General features: G+C 34.9%; 1 protein-coding gene across 8 annotated transcripts in view; it reads right to left on the bottom strand.

Annotated features, from left to right (window-relative positions):
- SLC38A6 (solute carrier family 38 member 6) overlaps nucleotides 1–20,742 on the bottom strand; it is an 84,320-nt gene that overhangs the window by 28,313 nt on the left and 35,265 nt on the right. For 6 of the 8 annotated variants that reach the window (XM_010588676.3, XM_023546232.2, XM_010588675.3 and 3 more), the window contains 6 exons: nucleotides 13,480–13,558; nucleotides 7,170–7,252; nucleotides 6,650–6,708; nucleotides 2,808–2,873; nucleotides 2,533–2,586; nucleotides 344–423 (listed from right to left, as the gene is read on the bottom strand). In XM_010588676.3, coding sequence (XP_010586978.1) covers nucleotides 344–423; nucleotides 2,533–2,586; nucleotides 2,808–2,873; nucleotides 6,650–6,708; nucleotides 7,170–7,252; nucleotides 13,480–13,558 — 421 coding nt within the window. The remainder of the gene's footprint in view (nucleotides 1–343; nucleotides 424–2,532; nucleotides 2,587–2,807; nucleotides 2,874–6,649; nucleotides 6,709–7,169; nucleotides 7,253–13,479; nucleotides 13,559–20,742) is intronic. The other 2 variants (XM_010588677.3, XM_023546234.2) reach the window with 2 other exon arrangements.

Below are 20,742 nucleotides of genomic sequence, written 5' to 3'. Positions count from 1 at the left end.
ATGGCAAAAGTATAATCAGTGATCTCAATTATACCTAAAGAAACAAATACCTCCCAACCCAGTCAAGAGAATTTCTTAACCACTCAAACCCAGATCATTACTAACTATACACTAGAATCCCTGATTTGAAATCACTACACAGAGATTACACTTCCAGGTGGCATACTCAACTTGGACAAAACTAACTTTGGGTTTATTTGTTTTTGTTTTTTTTAAACTAACACTTAGAACCCAGTGATGGGAAGAAAGAATTCATAAAGGAAAATGCCACCCAAATTTGAAAGTCCTTGGGGTTAAAAAGACATATTTAATGTATTTAAAATATTCCAGGATTCTGTAGTACCTTTGAAGTTCACAGTATATGGGCAATATTGAGGTATGGCAGAGAAATGAAAAAGCCATGGTTGGTATGGCGTAAGCACTCTAAAAAAATAAAAAAAAAAAAAAGATGAAATTACTACATGCTACTCTGTTGAAAGCATTATTTCATTTGATAGCAAAAAAAAAAATAAATTTGGTTACATTTATTTCATCCTTCATGAATCATGTCTTTATAAGTTTTTTTTTTTTTTAAATTAAGAGAGATACAGTTTGGCCAACAGCTAATGTCTGACTTGATTGTTGGCTTGCCTGTACTAGCCAGAATATTTCTTGGCTCCCCTCCCATACCATGGTGCTTTCGCTAACAATACAACAGATTTTGTACTACCGGATTAAGTTAAATATCCATCCATAGTCCAAAAAAACCACAATTTTAGTTTATCTACATCACTGATTCTTCTATATTATTTGGGCAAGATAAAAATAATTTAAAACCAAAAAAAAAACCAAACCCATTGCCATCAAGTTGGTTCTGACTCATGGCAACCCTAAAGGACGGGGTAGAACTACCCCATGGGGTTTTCAAGGCTGTAAATCTTTATGGAAGCAGATTGCCAAATCTTTCTCCCTTGGAGTGGCTGGTGGATTCCAACAGCCCACCTTCTGGTGCCACTGAAAAAAAAAAAAAGGACTCCTGAAAATAATTTAGGTAGGATAAATAGTACTTAGGTAAGATAAAAATAAAAACATTTTGTTCTTATTGTAATTCCCAGCCTTTCCTAATGTATGCAACTTAAATAGATTTCATTATCCTAAAAAACAATAATAGTTAAAGCCTTCGAACCTGCTTTCTTCAATACAATGTACAGGAAATATTGAAAATATTAATCACATTTTAGTATTCCCATGATCTCTGACTAGGATCTTTTTTAATAAGAATGAACGTCTGCCCTAGACTTAGAAATTCTGAGCGATCCAGAGTAAGTTTGTTTGTTTGTTTTTAATTAGAATATACAACAAGAGCCAGAGGAAGTTAACAAAACAAACCAATGGTACCATCTAAATAAAACACTGCCTCTGCAAAATTGATGGTGATTTACTTTCTCTTTTTTGCTCCAAAAAAACTTCCCCCTAACCAACTCTAGGCTCTTCAGCAAAAGAAGTTCCAGATGACTAAAGATATATCTTGTGACATAAAGCTTAGACTACTAAAATATCTGAGGAAGACTGGGAGGAAGGAAGCTATAGTGTTTCCTGAGGCTGGATTAGGGAAATGAGAGTTTGATTCACAAATTTTCTGTTTCATATATTACGCAATTTCCTGGCTTGTCAATTACCCTACCTAGATTTTAAGGCACATGGAAGTCTTTACCACGTAAGAGATGTGGTAACCTCCCTGTGGGGCTGGAAACATTAAAAACTAAGGATCAGAAGGAAAGGTTGCATGGAGGAGTGACCACACTAACAGTCTACACTAACAGAGCTGTACATAAGTGGAAAGAGTATCTGTGACCTACAAACTAACATTTCAGCAGAATCGAAAGTACTGATGAAGATACTTCAGCAACATGAAGAACTTCATGCTCTTCTAGAACGGTAAAGCAGAGACACAGATCCAGATCACAATTCCTGTCTCCTCTGTTGACTTTCAGGGGCTCTTCCAGGTATTTCCAGTTTGTGGATAGAGAAGTAGGGTATCCTGGGGCATTAGGGGTTTGGTCTTCTCTTCTCTGCTCCAGGCATCATAAATTTCAACTTTCGAATGTCGGCCAGGAGACATATTGGCATTACTCAATTCACTGGTTCAATGATTAAGCCGTTTAGCTACAGATCAAGGTTCTACTACTCACAAGGGAGGAGTTTTTGTTTTTTTTTAGTTTTATAAGTCTAGAGGGTAACAGGAAGTCTGTATCCACAGAGGACCTTACTGGCCAGAGCAGACATTCTGTCAATCTGTTCTCTTAAGCAGTGCCCTTTTAAACCGGGCTCCATTTAAAGACATGCCAAGAAAAAAAAAAAAAAAGTGGCTGTTTCATAATGGGCCACCCTGTGTCAAATAATATTATTCTTCTGGTAGGCAGCCCTATACTTAGCACTTTCATGAAAATTAATTAGCTACAGTTACAAAGACCTAAGAGATTCTGTTACACAAATCTTTTAAAACCTGAAATGTGAAAAATCAACCAAAGTATCTGTTAATAACTTACACACCTCTTTGGAGAAATGAAAGAGCTTTGGTTTACAATCATCTGTAGCATTGGAAATCTGTTTAAGAGGATTGGGGAGGGGAAGAAAAACCAACAGCGATTAAGAGTCAGAATACATCAACAAAAACGATAAATTTATTATTACAGGCTTTCAAGTAAAAACATTTCAAAACAATGTTCCCAAATACAATATAACCATCATATTTTTATTAATTAGAAATTAATCATTAGTCTGATTTTTTTTTTCTTTTTAGCTTAAAAGAAAATACAAGGTATTACCTGGAAATATTCCTCTGTAAAATTTAATGGCAGAGGACAAGGAATGAACCATTTTTTAATTATTACCTAGAAAAATAAATAAAGTCAGCGCTCAAATTTTTTCTTAAAAAATTATGAAAAGAGATCAATTTCAAATAGATCAGCTTTATTTTAAATAAATCTACCGCCATACCAAATAAGATGCTAACAGAAGAGCCTTTGCTCATATGATTTCCCCCAGTTTATATTTAAACAGGGCGAGTTAGATTGGGATCATCATTCAACAGAAGAAAGAACATATGGTCACATGTGGGGGATGGGGGGGTGATGCACACCTGTCCAGTGGGCATGTCCCCAGTAAACTCTCATGTCAACTCTTAAAACCCTAATAGCATCAAGGCATTAAAAACAAACAAAAAGATCCAACTCAAAATGGGAACACGATGTTTTCAGTGACAATAGTACAAAAAATATGGTTATTTGTAGACCTGCCATCGGTACCATTTAGAAAAATATTAATAGCAGTTCTGGAAAAGGCCACATGAAGAAGTAAGTAGAGACTTTACTCAAAGGGAGCTCAGAGATTTCTAATTAATAAGTGCTGCGCCACCCCCTCTCCTGCCCTCAGTTCTTCAGATTTGTATTAGTTTTAGTGACTATGGAGAAAGCTGGCTAAGAATAAGAGCACACAGCTAGGGAATCCCAGCTGGTAAAAATCAATTAAAAAAAAAAAATTAAAAGAAATCCAGAGAGATGTTTCCCAGAAACAATCAATGAAAACATTTCAGGATTTTACTCTTAATTGTGGCCAACCTGCTCCCAGACCTATAGTTGTGGTTGTGTCAACATTACCATTTTTGCCGTTGTTTCAGGGCACATAATTATGCTGTAAATGTTTGCTTCAGGCTGAAACCCAGTGTACAAAGGGGCAAAGGAAAATAAAGCATTTGTCCTTTGTAGGAGACTAATAAGTAAAACACTATTCCGATTCCTATTTAGCATTTGTCTTATTTTGGATTTTAACTAATGCAATAAAAAATGTTACAGTGATAAAGCAAATTTAAGGGAAATATCTACTTTTAGGATTAAATTAATGAGTGGAGTAAAGAATTACTCTTAATTAAAACCCTCACCAAGGGGGAAAAAACGAGTTATAAGGATAAAATGGGTAGGTTGCTTTGACATTTCCAGGTACATTTTTAATATGAAATAAATTTAAATGATCAACTTAACAAAAGGAAAGAAAAAAATCAAAACAATAATCTCACAATCTTTTTTCTGATAGGTTTTCAAAATAGTAATGAGAACAGGGTGGAGAAGCTGGAAAAGTACAGTTGTTACTGGCTTCCCTCTTCAGCCCTGCTCCATATTTACTTTCTCGTTTTTTCCCTTACTAGCTGAGGTGGGAGAGTCCCTGGGTGGTGCAAACAGTTAATGTGCTCAGCTGGTAAGCAAAAGGCTGGAGGTTCAAGTCTACCCAGGGGGCAATATGAAAGAAAAGTTTGGCAATCTACTACTGAGAAATCTGCCATTGAAATCCCTATGGAGCACAGTTCTACTCTGATACAGATGGATCGCCATGAGTCAGAATGAATTCAATGGCAACTGGTTTTGGTTTTAGCAGAGGTGGTGGCAGCAACAATCACTTATTGAGCGCTCACTATATGCCAAAAGTCCCTGAACGGCTGTTGTTGTTGTTGTTAGTTGCTGTTGAATCAATTCCAACTCACGGTGGCCCCATGTGTGCAGAGTAAAACTGCTCCACAGAGTTTTCAAGGCTGTGACCTTTTGGAAGCAGATCGTCAGGCCTGTCTTCCAAGGCATCTCTGGGTGGGCTCAAACTGCCAATCTTTCAGCTAGTAGTCATGTGCATAATGTGTTTGGTTGCTAACTGAAAGGTTGGCAGTTTGAATCCACCTAGAGACATCCTGTAAGAAAGGCCTGGTGATCTACTTCCAAAAAACTCAGCCACTGAAAACCCTATGGAGCACAGTTTTATCTGGAAAAGGTCACGGGCAGAAATAAGTAGAGACCTTATGCAAAAGGGGAGCTCAGGGATTTCTGATTTATAAGTGCTGCTCTCTCTCCTTAGTTCTTCAGATTTGGTTGGTTTTATGTATTTCAAAATTTAACACTTAGAGATTCTAAGAGAGGTATGCCAATTACAAATAGCATTAAAGTATACAGAGTGCTCGTCATTGTCCCATTATCGGCCAAATTTAAATTGTGCTCACAGGTAAAATAATCTGAGCAGACGGTTTGTAAAGCATTATTATATATGCTAGAATACGGGTATTATTTCCATATGACTGCCACAGTAGAATCTGCATCGAATTAAAGAGTATCTGTCAATGACGGAAATGAATACTGTGTAAACTACGGTAGACATATCATATCCATATATGTCATCTGCTTCAAAATTATTGGCTGTGAAAATGAAATTACTTCTACCTATGCAACACTTGGATTGCCAATTATCTGTGAGGGAAAAATTTGGTATCTTACATTGATTCTCTTTCATATTCATATGTTCATTTTCACATGTAGGCCATACCTAATAATTATGATGAAAATATTTACAAGGTTTCCCTCTTCAACATGGAACCAAGAAAGTGTATACTCAATTCACTTATTTTTAAGATACAAGTCAGATAATTTTGGAGAAGGACAATGATTTTAATGTTGATAAATTCAACAAAGGGTTACAGTAAATGCAAACACTGTTAAGTTTCTGTTTTAGCTTTAAGGTTATTAATTATGCACACTGAAACCAGGGTCCCGTCCATATAATATTTAAGTAATCTAAAGTTGTTTATCCCTATATCTCAGAAGATAGTTTAGCCAAACTTAAATGCATCCTAGATTGTTTTGACAGCTCCGAAATCTGGTACTATAATGTGGCTTAACTACTGATGTCTTGTCTTGCTCTTATGTATGGCAGTTTTCTTTAATTCATTTCTCAATAACAAGTGAGAGTTTAACCAAGCTTGTGAAAAGGCCATTTGGCTAAGTATCTTCTTGGCAAGTTTAAAATGTTTAATCTTACTTAAGGTTTGACATTTAAACATTAACTATGGAATAAAATGCTATGGAAAGAGAAATAGGATTTTTGTCAAAATTTCACACAAAGATACTGTCTTTAGGATGTTACTACCTGTTTTAGAAGAATTAAAAGGAAATTTGAAACTCAAATTCCCTTTTATTTTTAAATTGTTTTGTAAACATAAAAATAAGTTAAATTTATCATTTGATAAATATTTTTCTTATGTTATAATAAAAATGAACTAGTTTAAAATGAGAAAAATATGTTCTATATGTGAGAAAAGTATTTCTTTGCATTAGTCTTTTAATGAGAGCTTATCTATGCTGAATAAGCCAGACCAGATAGGAGAACTCAGGCACCCCAGTTCTTACTAGCTCCCCTCAATGGCTAAATCCTAGAAGCTCTGGTTTCATTAATGGAACAGACTTTCAAAATTAAGATGACTGGTATCAAATTGGTTTTATTGACTAGAAACAGCCTGATTCTTATGCCTGAATATACACACACAGACACACTACTGTAAAGAAATAAATTTATATACAACCTACACAAAAATTATACTCTTTCTAAGTTTTAACAGATTTTGGTTTGCTCTCATCTCTAGAGATGGTGAATTTGAAATGCTGTTCTAAGATTTTTCAAAATAGATAAAATAAAGGAAAATAATTTTGTGAACCAAAAGTACTTTCAATAAATAACACATTGAAATAAAATGGGATACCCTTCCCAACACAAAGCAGAGTCAAGAGGAAAAAAAAAGACATTTACACAATGAGCCCAATTTTAGTGAGATAAGCAACGCACTATATTTTAAACTTACCACAAGAGCAAAGAACACCATAAAGAAAAATGATAAACTACTTGTGTAGCCAAGGAAGCCTGTAAAATAACAGTAAAATAAAATGCAATTTATAAGGAAAGTGATCTTAACATACAGCTAAAGCTATACATCTTGGGCATGTTTTCTATTACAGTGCTTGGTATCTGGGGCTTAGGGCTCAGAATAACAACATTCCAACTATCTGTCACAGATCATTTATGGAGCTCTGTAGAGCAGAATTGGAACTGGCTTACCACTAATGGTACGCTGTAAGAAAAGGCTGCTCCTTTAATGTTCCGCTGTAAAGATTTTATTTTAGTGGGGCAGACAAAATACTACTGCAAATCAAGTCCTAGGTTAACTAGGCAGGACTGAAGGCTGAAAAACTCAAAATAAAGCCAAGTTTAAAATTATTCACAACCACCGCCCTTTTGCTAAAAATGTGGTATTATGAAATTTAAAAGTTCCTTAATATTCTCTTTCTTTTAAACAAATCATGTCTTCTTTTTACAAGACTTACCTATTTTGGGAAGAAGTGCAAGAGGGAACACAATAGCAATGCAAATAATTGTAAGTAGTGTTTGTCCATTAAGATACCAAGACCTATTAGAAAAAAAAAGTTCTATCTTAGGTACAGGACTCCAGAGTTTGTGCTTGTGCACACACACACACACATACACACACATATGTATATATGCCCAACTTATAACCATTATAACTACCCCTTAGGAAAAGCCTACCTCATTTTGTTAAAATATGTTCTCATGAGATCGTATTATTCTTATTAATAAATTTACATTTAACAAATGTATAAAAACAATGAGATGCTATTTTTCAATTACCAAATATTTAAAAATAAGATAATAGGCAATGTTGGTGAGAAGTGATGAGGTGTGGGAATATAAACTTTATAAATTATCTTCTGGAAAGCATTTTGGCAACAGATATTAAGAACCTTCAAATATTTATACCCTTTAACATTATAAAAGATGAGTAGAAACGAAGAAACAATTAGCAATATGAACAAAGATTTTTATAAAAGATGCCTGTTGAAAACATTTAAGTTAATTAAAATTGAAAACAATTTAGATGTGTAAGACCATGACAATTTTAAAATCAATTATGAAACAATCATTACAAAGAACATTTTACAGGTATAATAATATAACAAATATTCAGTAAACATATATTGTGTGATCTCAGTTTTGAAGAAATAATAAACATAAGTAGTAAATACACATTGAAAAAAATCCAATCTCTAGTGCAAACTGAACAAATGAACTAGGAAAAATTACTTAAAAAATAATACTTAAGGATGTGACATAATTTGCCCCTTATATATTGCTAGTGATCGCACCAATTAATGCTAGCTTCCAGAAAACACTTTCATAATATATATCAAGGGCAATAAAAATGTGTGGTAATCTACTCTAAGAAAATAATCTAAAATATTACAAGGGCTATGTATATGAAGCTGTTGAATATAACTATTACAATATAGAGAAGTTGGGGGGAAACTCTACATATCCAACAATAGAAAATATTTAGGTCAATAACAGGATACTCAATGGAATGTTACACAGCTTTTTAAAAAGATACTCCAGTAAAATGGAATATGCTAATGCTATAAAGACAAAATATATTATTAATTATGTAAAAAAGTCTGGGGAAAACTCAAAAGAAATAACAAAATGATAACAGTGATTAGGCTAGAATAGTATGTGTAATTTTTGTTTTCTAAATTTTCTGTAATGGAGCTATAATATTTTTATACTGAAACATACATATATATAGACAAACACGATAGTAACAAGGTAAAATTCATGGTAAAACTGAAGTTCAGAGCATTAAAGACCAATAAGTATTACTTTTTTTTTAAGTTAGTGAGAGAACACTTATTTATCGGAGTGATTTTGAACAAGCACAAATTTTAAAAATAAAAGCAAATCAGTTACAAACTTTTGGACTTTGATATTGGTAACCAATTGCTTGTACACTCCTAACACAGTGCTGAAATAGACTGTTTTAGAGATCTGAGCTAACTGTGATATTTGTCTATAAAAGACATAGCTTCATAAACAAATGGAAAAGGAATTTGCTACAAATGTTAATGCATCATCTTCAACTCACCTTAAACAAAGGGAACCTATTTTCTTAAATTTAACGGACAACTGCTAAACAGGTAAACGCAGAACTAGTCAGGCTGAGAAGGAGTAGGCGCCATGAACTATTCCCATTCAAAATTCTTAGACCCTTGGTTTCACCTCACAAATAGGTCACAAAGATACTAGAAACAATATTTTCGAATCATTTGGCAGATGTTCTCAGAATCCCCATCTGTGATAACGCATCCTCTTTCACTTTCTACCAGGTAGCCGAAGTCTCCCACTGCCATGTTAAATTAAGAAAAGGTTTTCCTCTATACAGGTTTCAACCCCTGACTTCTAACATGGATTTTATGATTCATTGTGTGTCTTTTATACCCTGGCTTATAAGAAAGTCCTCTCCAATGTATTTTTAATTGTTACTATCGGGTGTTGACAACTTCCTTTCTCTTTAACAGAGTAAGAGAGTGGCAGCATCAAAAATAGCACCATGATCGTATTTTTCCCTTCTCTGCCCTAATTCACATTCTCCGGAAATGTATGTGCCAGAAACAAAACCTATGCACAAGTATTTCTAGCTGTAATGGACATGAAGCTGTGCTCCATGCATTTCCACATGCCCTTCAACTTCTGGTATGTCGGAGGTCCTAAGAGAGTACACACATTAAAAAAATAAAATTATACTCAACATGTTAATCTTTTAGTCACTCTTGAATCAGAATCAAAATGATAACTTCAAAATATGAACACCTGGCAACTAAATTTCTGAAGCTGGCAGAAAGCCCAGGGCTCTATGCCTGTAATCTCCTTCCTTCTGGGACCCAGTATCAGACCCAGACAGTTGCAGTGCCAGGAGAAAAAAACAGGCCCAAAGGAGCACCAAAGCAGATTCCATCTGTTAGTTCTGCCATTCCTGCTGTCATGAAAGTTGAGTTGTGCAAAAGGGAGCATGCTAATAACCCCCAGGCCCAAAGACTCTTTTACCTTGTGTAAGAATAAAGCACCACTTTCTGAAACCTTGAATAGTTACTTTATACTATTTCAGATAACCATTCATGTCTGTTGAAGCCACATGACTGCTCAAAGCACTAACTTGGTCTGAAGACAACTCTACCTCCTCCCAGCAGTAACTCGGAATCACAGAGTCATGGAATGTTAAAGCTGGAAGGGACCGCAGAGCTTAGGGATCACCTCGTCCAACAGCTTCGCTTTCCATGTCTGGAAAGTCAGCAAAAGGACTATGGTGATCTCAGTGATAGTAGCGCGGAAATACTCTCTACTCTTGAATAGCCACTCATCTCAGTTTACGGTATTTTTCAGGCACTGCCTCAATCATTTCAAGAGTGTACTTTACGCTCTCTTCACAGTATTGAACTTTAAATTCCTAGTATAAAAAGAACTTTATTGTAAAATATAACTTCTCTATCCCTGGCTTGGCTACTAGTTATTAATCATTTCTTACCCTTTTTAATCTGTGTTAATAAAACCAATTATAAATACAGTGCTTTTCTTTACCATTCATAACAATAAAGGTAATACAGTAATGCACAGTAAAGTCAGTTTAGATCCCATTGTGCATGTCACATCCAACTGAACTGTGTTTGACAGTGGATAACTTCCAAAGAATAGAAATCATTAAACTTACAAAATAAAACCCCAGCCTGAGAAATACAAATCAGTAAAAATAAATCTCAAAAAGAATATATGAAAATGAATTTTTTATAAATCAAGATTTCAGAAGGATGTGATAACTGTAAATTTTTTCCTAAGGGAGCAAGGGGAAAATAATTATCTAACAGGACTCCTGTTTTCCTACTGTGATCTAAAGATACACTCTTTCGGCCAAAAGAATTAGAGTAAAAAGCTTTATACTTCCTAGAAAACATGTCTGATCTGTGGATTTAATCCTATATGATAAAAAATGTTCCAAGTATGAAATACAGAGTATAAATCCTTAGCTGTATTGCAAATGCTTTGGCACGCAGATTTTTTTTCCATATTTTAATGAAAACCAGATTTATTTGTAAGTTGCTCTAATTTCATTTTCGAATGGAATGGGACAAGAGTATCATATGTTCTGAATTAGGGTCTTACTCACATCCCATATCAGTTATGTAACTCAGATGCAAGACAACTTAATCATGTCAATCATATGCCCCTGACAAGATCATTAAATGTTAACAGAGAGCTTCCAACTTTTAACAGCCATAGATTTTAAAGTTATTCTATGAAAAATGTAGATACATCATAAAAGTTCAGTATAAGTATTACAGCCTCTGGTTTCTGATAGTATTTTTGAAATTACAATATTATGAACATTAACTTTCTTCTTGATAACATCTTTACAAAAATTTGTATTTCACAAAGGTACATCAAATGTCACAGATAACCCAGAAAATAAGCACATCCGAAAAATCTTAACTGCAATTAATTGTAAATTTAACCTTAAAATGAGAGCATATCAATATCATTTTGACCTCACAGAAGAACTACTGCTGTGCAATTCTATCTAGAAATAAACTGCCCTATTTAGATAGTTAAGTCAATTGCCATAATTTTAATTTCTTAATTCTTTTACAGCATTAAGTTTTAAAAACTGGTAATTCATCTACTTTTTAATCAATTAATATAGTCATTTATTAATGTTTTTCAAAACTTTGAAATCCAAAATAAGGAAATATACATTCCATTTAAAATAAGATGAGGTTGTTTAAAAACATGCAATTTTAAAACAATAGATAATGCAAACTGGCCATGGGATTCTGTAGTATACAGCTTAAAACATTCATTTCTGACGTTAATATAACATTTTAATCAAACTTATACTAATGTGAGTAGACAGAAGTTAATTTTTGTTTTTAAGACAAACCAGGGGAAAAAAAAAAAAAAACCAATGATGTAAATGGTGATTGAAAAAGAAGCTATCATAGAAGTATCATTTTAAAGAAGACCTAGGTTTAAATATAAGTTCTGTCAAATAATTACCACTTTAATTATTTCTAAAGTTTATATGTATTTATATTCTACCTCTTTCCACAGGGACATATGACAAAAAAAAAAATGTAATAAAAAAAACCAAATTCAGGACAAAGGGAAAGAAAAACACATGTGACAACTATACTGATGACACAGTTTACATGATACATTTAAAATTTTTAATTTCCTAACATTTACACTGAGCTATCAGCTTACAAGAGCATGTGTACGTACATCTTATTTGATCATCTCAACTTAAGACAATATTGGAACTTCCATTATCCCAGGTGAAGAAGTCTAAGTTTCAAAGTTATATGGCTAAAGGAAATTAAGGGAATTTTCTGAGATCATTGAATATGAAATGGATAGAACACAAATTGTAACTCTTAGTCTAGCATTCTTTATTCTACCTCATATTGCCTTGAGTTCCTCAGGGGAAATAAATCTTTTCTTAGCCCTAAATTATAAAAGAATGTCTCCCATAAAATTGTCTTAGTAATACAGGTTGCCCTCAATATTTTTACAGCAAACAAAAAAGTGATTTTCACATAGCTATTTCTCATAGCAATCATTTATCAAGCTAAGCACAAAATTAAAATGTAACTAGACAAAGCTGTAGACCGAACAGGGTAGTTGTTAACTATCGAATGTGATAATGAACGTGGAAATCATGTAGATTGTAAAGTACTATATACAAAGGGACAATTTCTTCTTCTGATGAAAAATTATTAAGGACTTCTGTCTACTATCTTTCAACCATAGTTTCCTGATGGTATCTACTCAAATCTAAAGTACACCATACTTTCCTTACAAATATGTATCTGTAGTTGGCTAAGTAGAATTCGTCAATGGAAACTAAGTTGCAAAAGCTAAAAACTAAATTTTGAAAACTGGGCCTACATTTCAGAACACGTTCAGTTATTGGAGCAAAATAACTAAATATTTAAATCCAGAAATCTGCCTGATTTTCTGTTGTGGTTTAAAAACTATGTGCAATGATAACTTGATGATACTTTTAAAAAAGGATTTATTCAGTCTTCTCAAGTTCATTTTCCTCAACATTTCTTATCCTACATAGTGAAAGAAAATGCCTAATTAATTTGTTTCTTTTTGTTTTCCCCTGTAAAGTAATGAATCAATGGTCTTCAGGGCCCAGAATTATTAAAATAAGGAAAGAGAAAGGAGATATAATGAGGTTTAGCATTGCTTATAATATTATTTTAAAAATAGGAAATGAAACAATTAAGTTCCTGAAATAATTTATTTTTTATCACGCTTTATAATAAGAATCTGACACTAGTATGGTTTTAACTGTCACATTTTTCTCCACTATGATTTGCTGAGAAGTGAGAACAGTATTATCTATTCCCCTCCTTTGTTTAAGACCTTTACAGTCAGTACTTTCAGCCTTTCCCCATCCCCAATATTCCATATCCCCAGAAATTTCTCCTTGACTCTTCCCCGAGACCTGCCTTATACTCCTATTAACCTATTTTGACACTTCCCCCACCTCCCAGCAGAGTACAAGGACTGCACACGACATTTCTGATCATTCACAGCACAGTGCTTCGTACACAATCGGTAATCAATAAATGCTGCTGAATGTTTCCTTTGCTATTAGTATCACCCCTCCTAATTTGTAAGTGTCTTGAGGGCAGGGACTACATTTGTTTTACTTCTTACTAGAGCTCAACAAATATTTATTGAATTAATAAATGAACGGACACGGCGTAAAATATTGTTTCTTACCCACTATAGTCTCCAGCTAAAAATTCTGAAAAAGCAGCAGGAAGCTCTGTTCTAATAATTAGGAGATAAGATGACATTGCTGCAAAAAGAATAAAAACAGGTCCTATTAGAACTCTATACTTCATCATGTTAAGAATAATCTATCCAGGGACACAGATGTCCATTAAGGCTATGACAACATGTGGAAAATTCATACTTTGTTGAGAAGAATAATTGGTAAGTTCATTAATGATTTTGTTTACATTGCAAGTCCAAAGCAAACTATTTAGGAAAGAGAAAGGGTCTTGATTTTAGGACTTTTATAAATGAAATTTGATTTGAAGTTTTACAAAAACTCTCTTATGTTATCACCTCTGTCCAATGCACTACAGGTTAGTTTAGCAACAACTGACACAGAAATTTTATAGCTAATAACTTTGATTATTTGTTCTTTCTTCCTAGAGACAGGCCTCCCCTAGAAGTTTTGCTCCCTCTTGCTCCCTTTCTCTTCCTCTCTTTGCTACTCCCGCACATTATAAACACTATTGTAAGAATACAACAGAATCTATAACTACTAAAATTTAAAATCATTCTCTAAATCAGATTAGAGAAGATTCAATGGAAACCATTAAGCACATTAAAGAGTTAAAATTTCCAGCTTTTATTCCATTTTATTAACAGGGCTCATCTGTATTATGCAATCAGAATCTGAATCTCGCATTATATCCCATGTTGTATTGACAGCAGCCAAGAAATAACTAGCTTTTATAGCATTTTAATAACGATCCTATTTCCGATGTAGCTATGAAAAAAACAAATTCTATAAACCTCTGTCATATAGCAGGAAATGTTTTAATATAGTTACAGAATACAGAGCCCATTTATATGTAAATACTTGAGTTTAAACTTATTGCATAAGTATATAAAAACTCAGATGATTCGGGGTCAGAACTTGAGTTTAATGGAGTAAGAGTCTCTCTCCCCTGCGAGATATTATGTTGAAATAGAAAAGAAAAGCCAACATGAAAATGTTGATGATGAATAAACAGTGTTCTCTGTGTGTACATTTACTTTATTACTTATTTATATTTCAGGAAACATTATACCTTCTCCTTGGACCTACAAAATTAAGAACACAAATGAATGCCAAGTCTGAATGGCAAAAATCTGGGGAAAAATTGATTAAAAGCGTCAAACAGTTTAAGAAGAACCAACATATTTGAAAGTAGCTAAACTTCACCATGATTATTCCAGTACTGTTGTGACTACTTAACACTGCCGAAAAAAGGATACTCACCACAATCCTCACCCCCGCCCAAAGGGGATTCTTAAAACGGATGCTTATATTTTAGGAAAAGTTAAAGCTTGTACAAAAGAAAAACGAGTAACAGGTTTCTGGATTTTAGACAACTCGTTAAATATATTTCCAAAGTTTAAAATGCTCGAAGATACTTAATTTCATGCATTTAAAAACATAATTTCACAAATAGCAAACCAACATCTTATTTTGTGATTTTATTTCAAAAAAGTTTAAAAATACTGGTTATACAAATAATATCATAAAGTATACCACTGAATTAGTAGTAGAAGTCAAAGGGAAGAATTATAGTTCATAAGTACATTTGTATGAAGACAGACAACACCCCCCCCCCCCACACACACACACATACATGTACCTGTATAAACACTTAACAACCAAGATGTAGGAGCCTCCATTTGTGTTTTCTTTATGGAAATTTAAAGTAATTATTTTGTTTAAGTTGAATCATGTTTACACTGAATCTGAACATCAGATAAGATGCAGGAACCATGGAGATGCCACTGACAGAGAAGCTTAGTAGAAATGCCATGAACTACCTGAAATTTCCCATCTCTACTGAAAACCCTTAATTAATGCACAGTCACATTGCTGCTTCATGACAGGGTCTACCAGGAGGTTTTCAACATTCCTTTAGCTTTGGTATCTCAACAATCATTTAAACCACTGGTTACTTTTATCCTGGAAACCCTCGTGGTGTTGTGGTTAAGAGCTACGGCTGCTTGAATCCACGAGCTGCTCCCTGGAAATTCCATGGGGCAGTTCTAGTCTGTCTAGGGGTAGCTATGAGTCGGAATGAGCTTGACGGCAACGGGTTTGGTGGCAAAGTAAAATGTCGAATAGTTAAATAGATAATCACTTCTCTGAAATGAAAAAATATATATATTTTTCAGTTTATGGCTATATTATTTCTTCCCCCCCAGTAAAAGTATAGCTACCGATTAAAACCTATTGAGACATTTCTACAAACTCTTTTAATTGTGGGGTATTACAATTGATTATATGTGAAAAGGTGTTCTATATTGTTCATATTCTCAGAAGGAAAAATGTTATCAATTTAGCACAGAACAGAAGGAATGTTTAGCTTAACCTCCTCCACTCAAGGATTTGAAGTCTCTGTTTGTACCACTTTATCTATTCCAAACAACTATACACATATGGTGTGACAATGAGAATCATGAATTGAATTTTCTGAAACCAGCCTAGAGCTACTTAAATATACCTTGTGAGGAAAAAAAAAAAAAAAACCTAAAGTACCTTGAAAACAAGGAATGCAGACTTCTTACACAATGAAATTTATTATCTGCCCAGCAGTATTTCTTGCTTGGATTAATCCAACACCACATGAGTTTCTAAAATTTCAGACATTTATCTCTTTCAGTAATTTTCTATTATTTCTTTTGGCTCTTTAGTTGTAAAAAGCATCAATGAATATGAGATCATATTTCTTTCTAATACACAATCTGTCATTCCTCCCAGAATTTCTATTAGCCCCTGGCTAATCATTTGATTGCTTTTATCCTCTGTTGTAGCCTTAACTCTGGTTTTCAAATGGGAGTCCTGTTTCACTAGATTTCAATCTATAGAATCATGTACACTGCAAGAAATATGCACCTACCAAACATATGTTTCTCTCTCTCTCAAAAAAAAACCCTCAGCATACTAGATACAAATATTATAAAACATGCAAAATATTGCTTCCTTCTTAGAGAATGCTAGTTTATGTTTTAAAAGCTACAAAAACTTAGAGCTCTCTTTAGGGAAAAAAAACCATTAAATAAGTAAAACAAAGGAAGAAACCACCCTATTCACTGTTTAAATTATTTTTCTTAAGTGTAAGTAATTTTTTGTGCAAGGACTGCCACCTTAACATATAAACAGAAAGGAAACAAAAAAAGATCACCAAACATACATTGCTAGGAAACACGTCTTAATTAGATCCATATAAAAAGAAAAATCAGCTCAATAAAATAAACTGGAAAACTTTTAAAGATATTATATCAGAGGACAGCTCAAATTGCCATTACTTTTAACCAAAATGTTCATTAGACCAAATAGCTACCCACCACACCTTTTGTCTCATATCTTCCATTAATGGCATAAGGAAGTGTTTAATTTAAAGACTAATTTCAGAGACAGGTCATAAGCAAGAATTTGTAAATGATTTTTGCTGACACTGAAACAGACTCCTAATACAAGACATACCATGTTGTACTCTAATAGCCGTAACAGGGTCATCCATAAGAGCCATGGTTATAGTTAAGTGGTTCTGGCTTCCACATCACCAAAGCCAGTATTAGTGCTAGAAGGTGTTCCTTGAGGACAGACAGGTATTCAACCATCACAAATCATTTAGTTCCATCACACTGTCTAAATAGGCATTCTTTTCTCTTTCACTTTAAACACAACTAATACCAAAACGAAACCAAACCCGTTGCCACCGAGTTGATTCCAACTCATAGCAACCCTATAGGACAGAGTAGAGAGTAGAACTGCCCCATAGGGTCTCCAAAAACTGGCTGGTGGATTCATACGTCCTCCCGACCTTTTGGTTAGCAGCCGAGCTCTAAGCCATTGCACCACCAGAGCTACAAACATAATAGAACTCATTTAATAGAAACTACCCTGGAAGGGAATAAAGAATCTGTCAACATAATCGAAACACAAAATTTGAAAGTATTCTTTTAAAGACCAGATGGAGAAACACCTGTCATATAAGAAATGAGTAAAATAGAGTAAAATTTGATTAGGTAATACCAAGTAGAAAAGTATTCATATTGGTTGTTTCTAATCATAAGGAGAAACACATGAGTTTGTAGCATGAGTGTTGAGGGGAGAGATGTTAAAAACAGTGAAAAGGGAGAAGGGCTCTGTGGGAGCAGAACATAAGAACAGCTAACATTTTTGTGTTTTGGACGCTTACTTTTATGCTTGGCAGTATTCTAAGTGATTTACAAGTATTTCCTCATTTAATTTTCACAACAAACCTGGGTGGTAGATATTATTGCTATTTATGTTAGACAGGAAGAAATGGAGGTAGAAAGAAATAACTCATCCAAGACTACACAGCTAGTGGTGACAGAAATGGCCAGTCTGGCTTGAGAAACTTGCACCATTAACTGATACACTATGGTAAATTTTTAGAAGCAAAGTGCAGAAAGGAAAGAAAAATAAGAAAAGTCAATCCAAAGGACCACTCCCAGAATTACTGCATTTTCTTTTCTCATTAACCTTTAAACAACAAACTTTTCTGAATGCCAAGTTTAACAGCTTGGTTACAAGAGAATAAAGAATTTCTGTAACACAGAACGTTAGTTAGAAGCTTTAAAAGTGCTAATAATTTTCATTTCACCTTGAGATGTATTTTTATTTGTATTTTATTTCAGTTTTGTAGCTGGTTTGGTGAACTGATTAGTACAAGGTTCCTCAGAGGAGCTGAGGACTTTTACGATAGAGCTATACTACCTCTACTGCTTTGATTGATTCTGCTACATCTTCAGCTATGATTGTAGTTCTGAAGAGAATGTTTCCTATTCGTACATCTCTGAGATATTAACACTATGCTGAAAGCTAAAATATAAAAACCAAAAACAATCTCTCTTCCCACAAACCATGTACTTTTATGAACTACTTTTTTTCCCTGACTGTGAAAATGCTTCCAAATTTGTCATTCAACAAGCACACAACCTTAATAAAAAAAAAAAAAAGACAAAGTCTTAATTAGAAGTTGGGCCTAAGAAATCATAAGTTTACAAAGGTAATTATCCTTTTTGTTAGACACTTAAAATACATGTATGGAGACAGAATTACTTACAGCTATTTTAAAAACAGAATTACAGAGGTGGGAACAAGAATGGCAGAGTAGTCAGATGCTTCCTATAGTCTCTCTTACAACAAAGACCCAAAAAACAAGTGAATCGATTATATACGAAAACCTATAAGCCCTGAACACCAAAGACAAAGTTGAGGAGTCAGACTGAGAGACAGGTGGAGGGAGAGACAGTTCAGAAGCAGCAAGGATTTGCCAGACCTGACCTGGCCAGCACCCTGCTGTAGTGCACGGGAACACCAGGAGAAACTGAGCAGGATCAAAAAAACCCTACCCGCTCTGGGAAGTACATCTCTCCCATTCATCTGCTCCCTCCCTCCTCTGCTCCAGTCCCAGTCCAGCTTCAGCTGATTGCCGAGCCTCCGAGCCATTCTCCTGGCTTTGGAGAGGGAACAAATCAACACACAAATAACAAACAGGAAAAAACAATATGCTAGCTCCCCTAAATTGGTACCTCAGGGCAGGTACAGCCCCTTTGCCTAGGCACAGGCATAAGGCATAGGCACCGACTTTGAACGCCTTTCACCCCTGCATAGACCTGTGTGGGCCGATTTCAACAGGGTAGGCCTTCATTAGCATAATATAACAGGGTACATACCTGAAGCCTATTTTCAACTGTTATCAGCTAAGGTGGAGTGGCAGATTCGTGCTATTTGTCACCACCTTACCCATTAAGTAGGGTCCTCACCTACCCACATCAGGGGCCTGAGGACTGGTGGTTCCACCCACTCTACCTGGCCATCGAAGACAGGGGTCTGAAAATACGTGGTGCCTCCCAGTCCTTACAGCCAACCTCACTGGGTTCCCAAAGTTTGGTTGCAAAACTCACCCCCCTATGCACTCTAGGGAACAGCGACACGCCTTCCACCCAGGCACTTAGAGGCAGCCGTCAATCCCTACCTGCTCAGCACATAACCCTCTACTACAACCAGATATCTGTGCCTGCTCCAATCACCCCTGCGTAGGCCTGCCCATCTAGGACTGTAGGTGAGAGCCTGCACCACACACTCAGTGACTGACAACCTGGACACCTGAGCTGAATCCACACAAGAAAAGTAAATGGACTCCTAGGCTCACAAACCTACCAGCAGCTCTAACCACCTGGTCACAGGATGTGAGAACCTCAAAGATGCCAAAAATCCAAGTAGCTCACATGACCAGCCTATTTGGGCATATCAAAACAAGAACAAGAAGCTAGGACACAGTAAGCAAACATAAAATAAATAAACATAATAACTTATTGATGGTTTGGAGACAGCAGTCAATATTAAATCACATAAAGAAGCAGACCATGATGGCTTCAGCAAGTGACCAAAGCAAAGAACCAGAAAACCTCTTGGAGGAAGAGAAGGTCTTGGAATTACTCAACGTAGAATTCAAAAGATTAATATACAGAGCTCTTCAAGAGATAGGTAAGGAGATCAGGCAAAACACAGACCAAGCTAAGGAACACACAGTGAAAGCAACAGAGGAACTAAAGAAGGTTATTAAAGAGCATAATGATGTATTTAACAGGCTGCAAGAATCCATACAGAGACAGCAAAGAGAAATCCAAAAGATTAATAATAAAATTTCAGAATTAGACAACTCAATGGAAAGCCATAGGAGCAGAATTGGAGCAATGGAAGTAAAAATCAATGAGACTGAAGATAAAGCACTTGACACCAATTTACTTGAAGAAAAATCAGATAAAAGACTTAAAAAAAATGAAGAAACCCTAAGAATTATGTGGGATTATATCAAGAGGAATAACCTATGAGTTACTGGAGTACCAGAACACAAGGGGATAACAGAAACTACAGAGAGAATCACTGAAGATTTGCTGGCAGAAAATTCCCTGATATCGTGAAAAATGAGAAGATACTGATCCAAAGAGGTCAATGAACCTCACACAGGATAGATCCGAAAAGAAAGTCACCAAGACATTTAATCAAACTTGCCAAAACCAAAGACAAAGAGAGACTTTTAAGAGTGGCTAGGGATAAACGAAAAGTCATTTACAAAGAACAGTCAATAAGACTAAGCTCTGACTACTCAGCAGAAACCATGCCGGCAAGAAGGCAATGGGATGACATATATAGAGCCTTGAAGGAAAACAACTGCCAGCCAAGAATTATATATTCAGTAAAACTGTCTC

Source organism: Loxodonta africana, chromosome 10 (genome assembly GCF_030014295.1).
Source record: "Loxodonta africana isolate mLoxAfr1 chromosome 10, mLoxAfr1.hap2, whole genome shotgun sequence".
Lineage (NCBI taxonomy): Eukaryota > Metazoa > Chordata > Mammalia > Proboscidea > Elephantidae > Loxodonta > Loxodonta africana.
The sequence above is the reverse complement of the archived record's forward strand: the minus strand, read 5'-3'. Positions and strand labels throughout refer to the sequence as shown.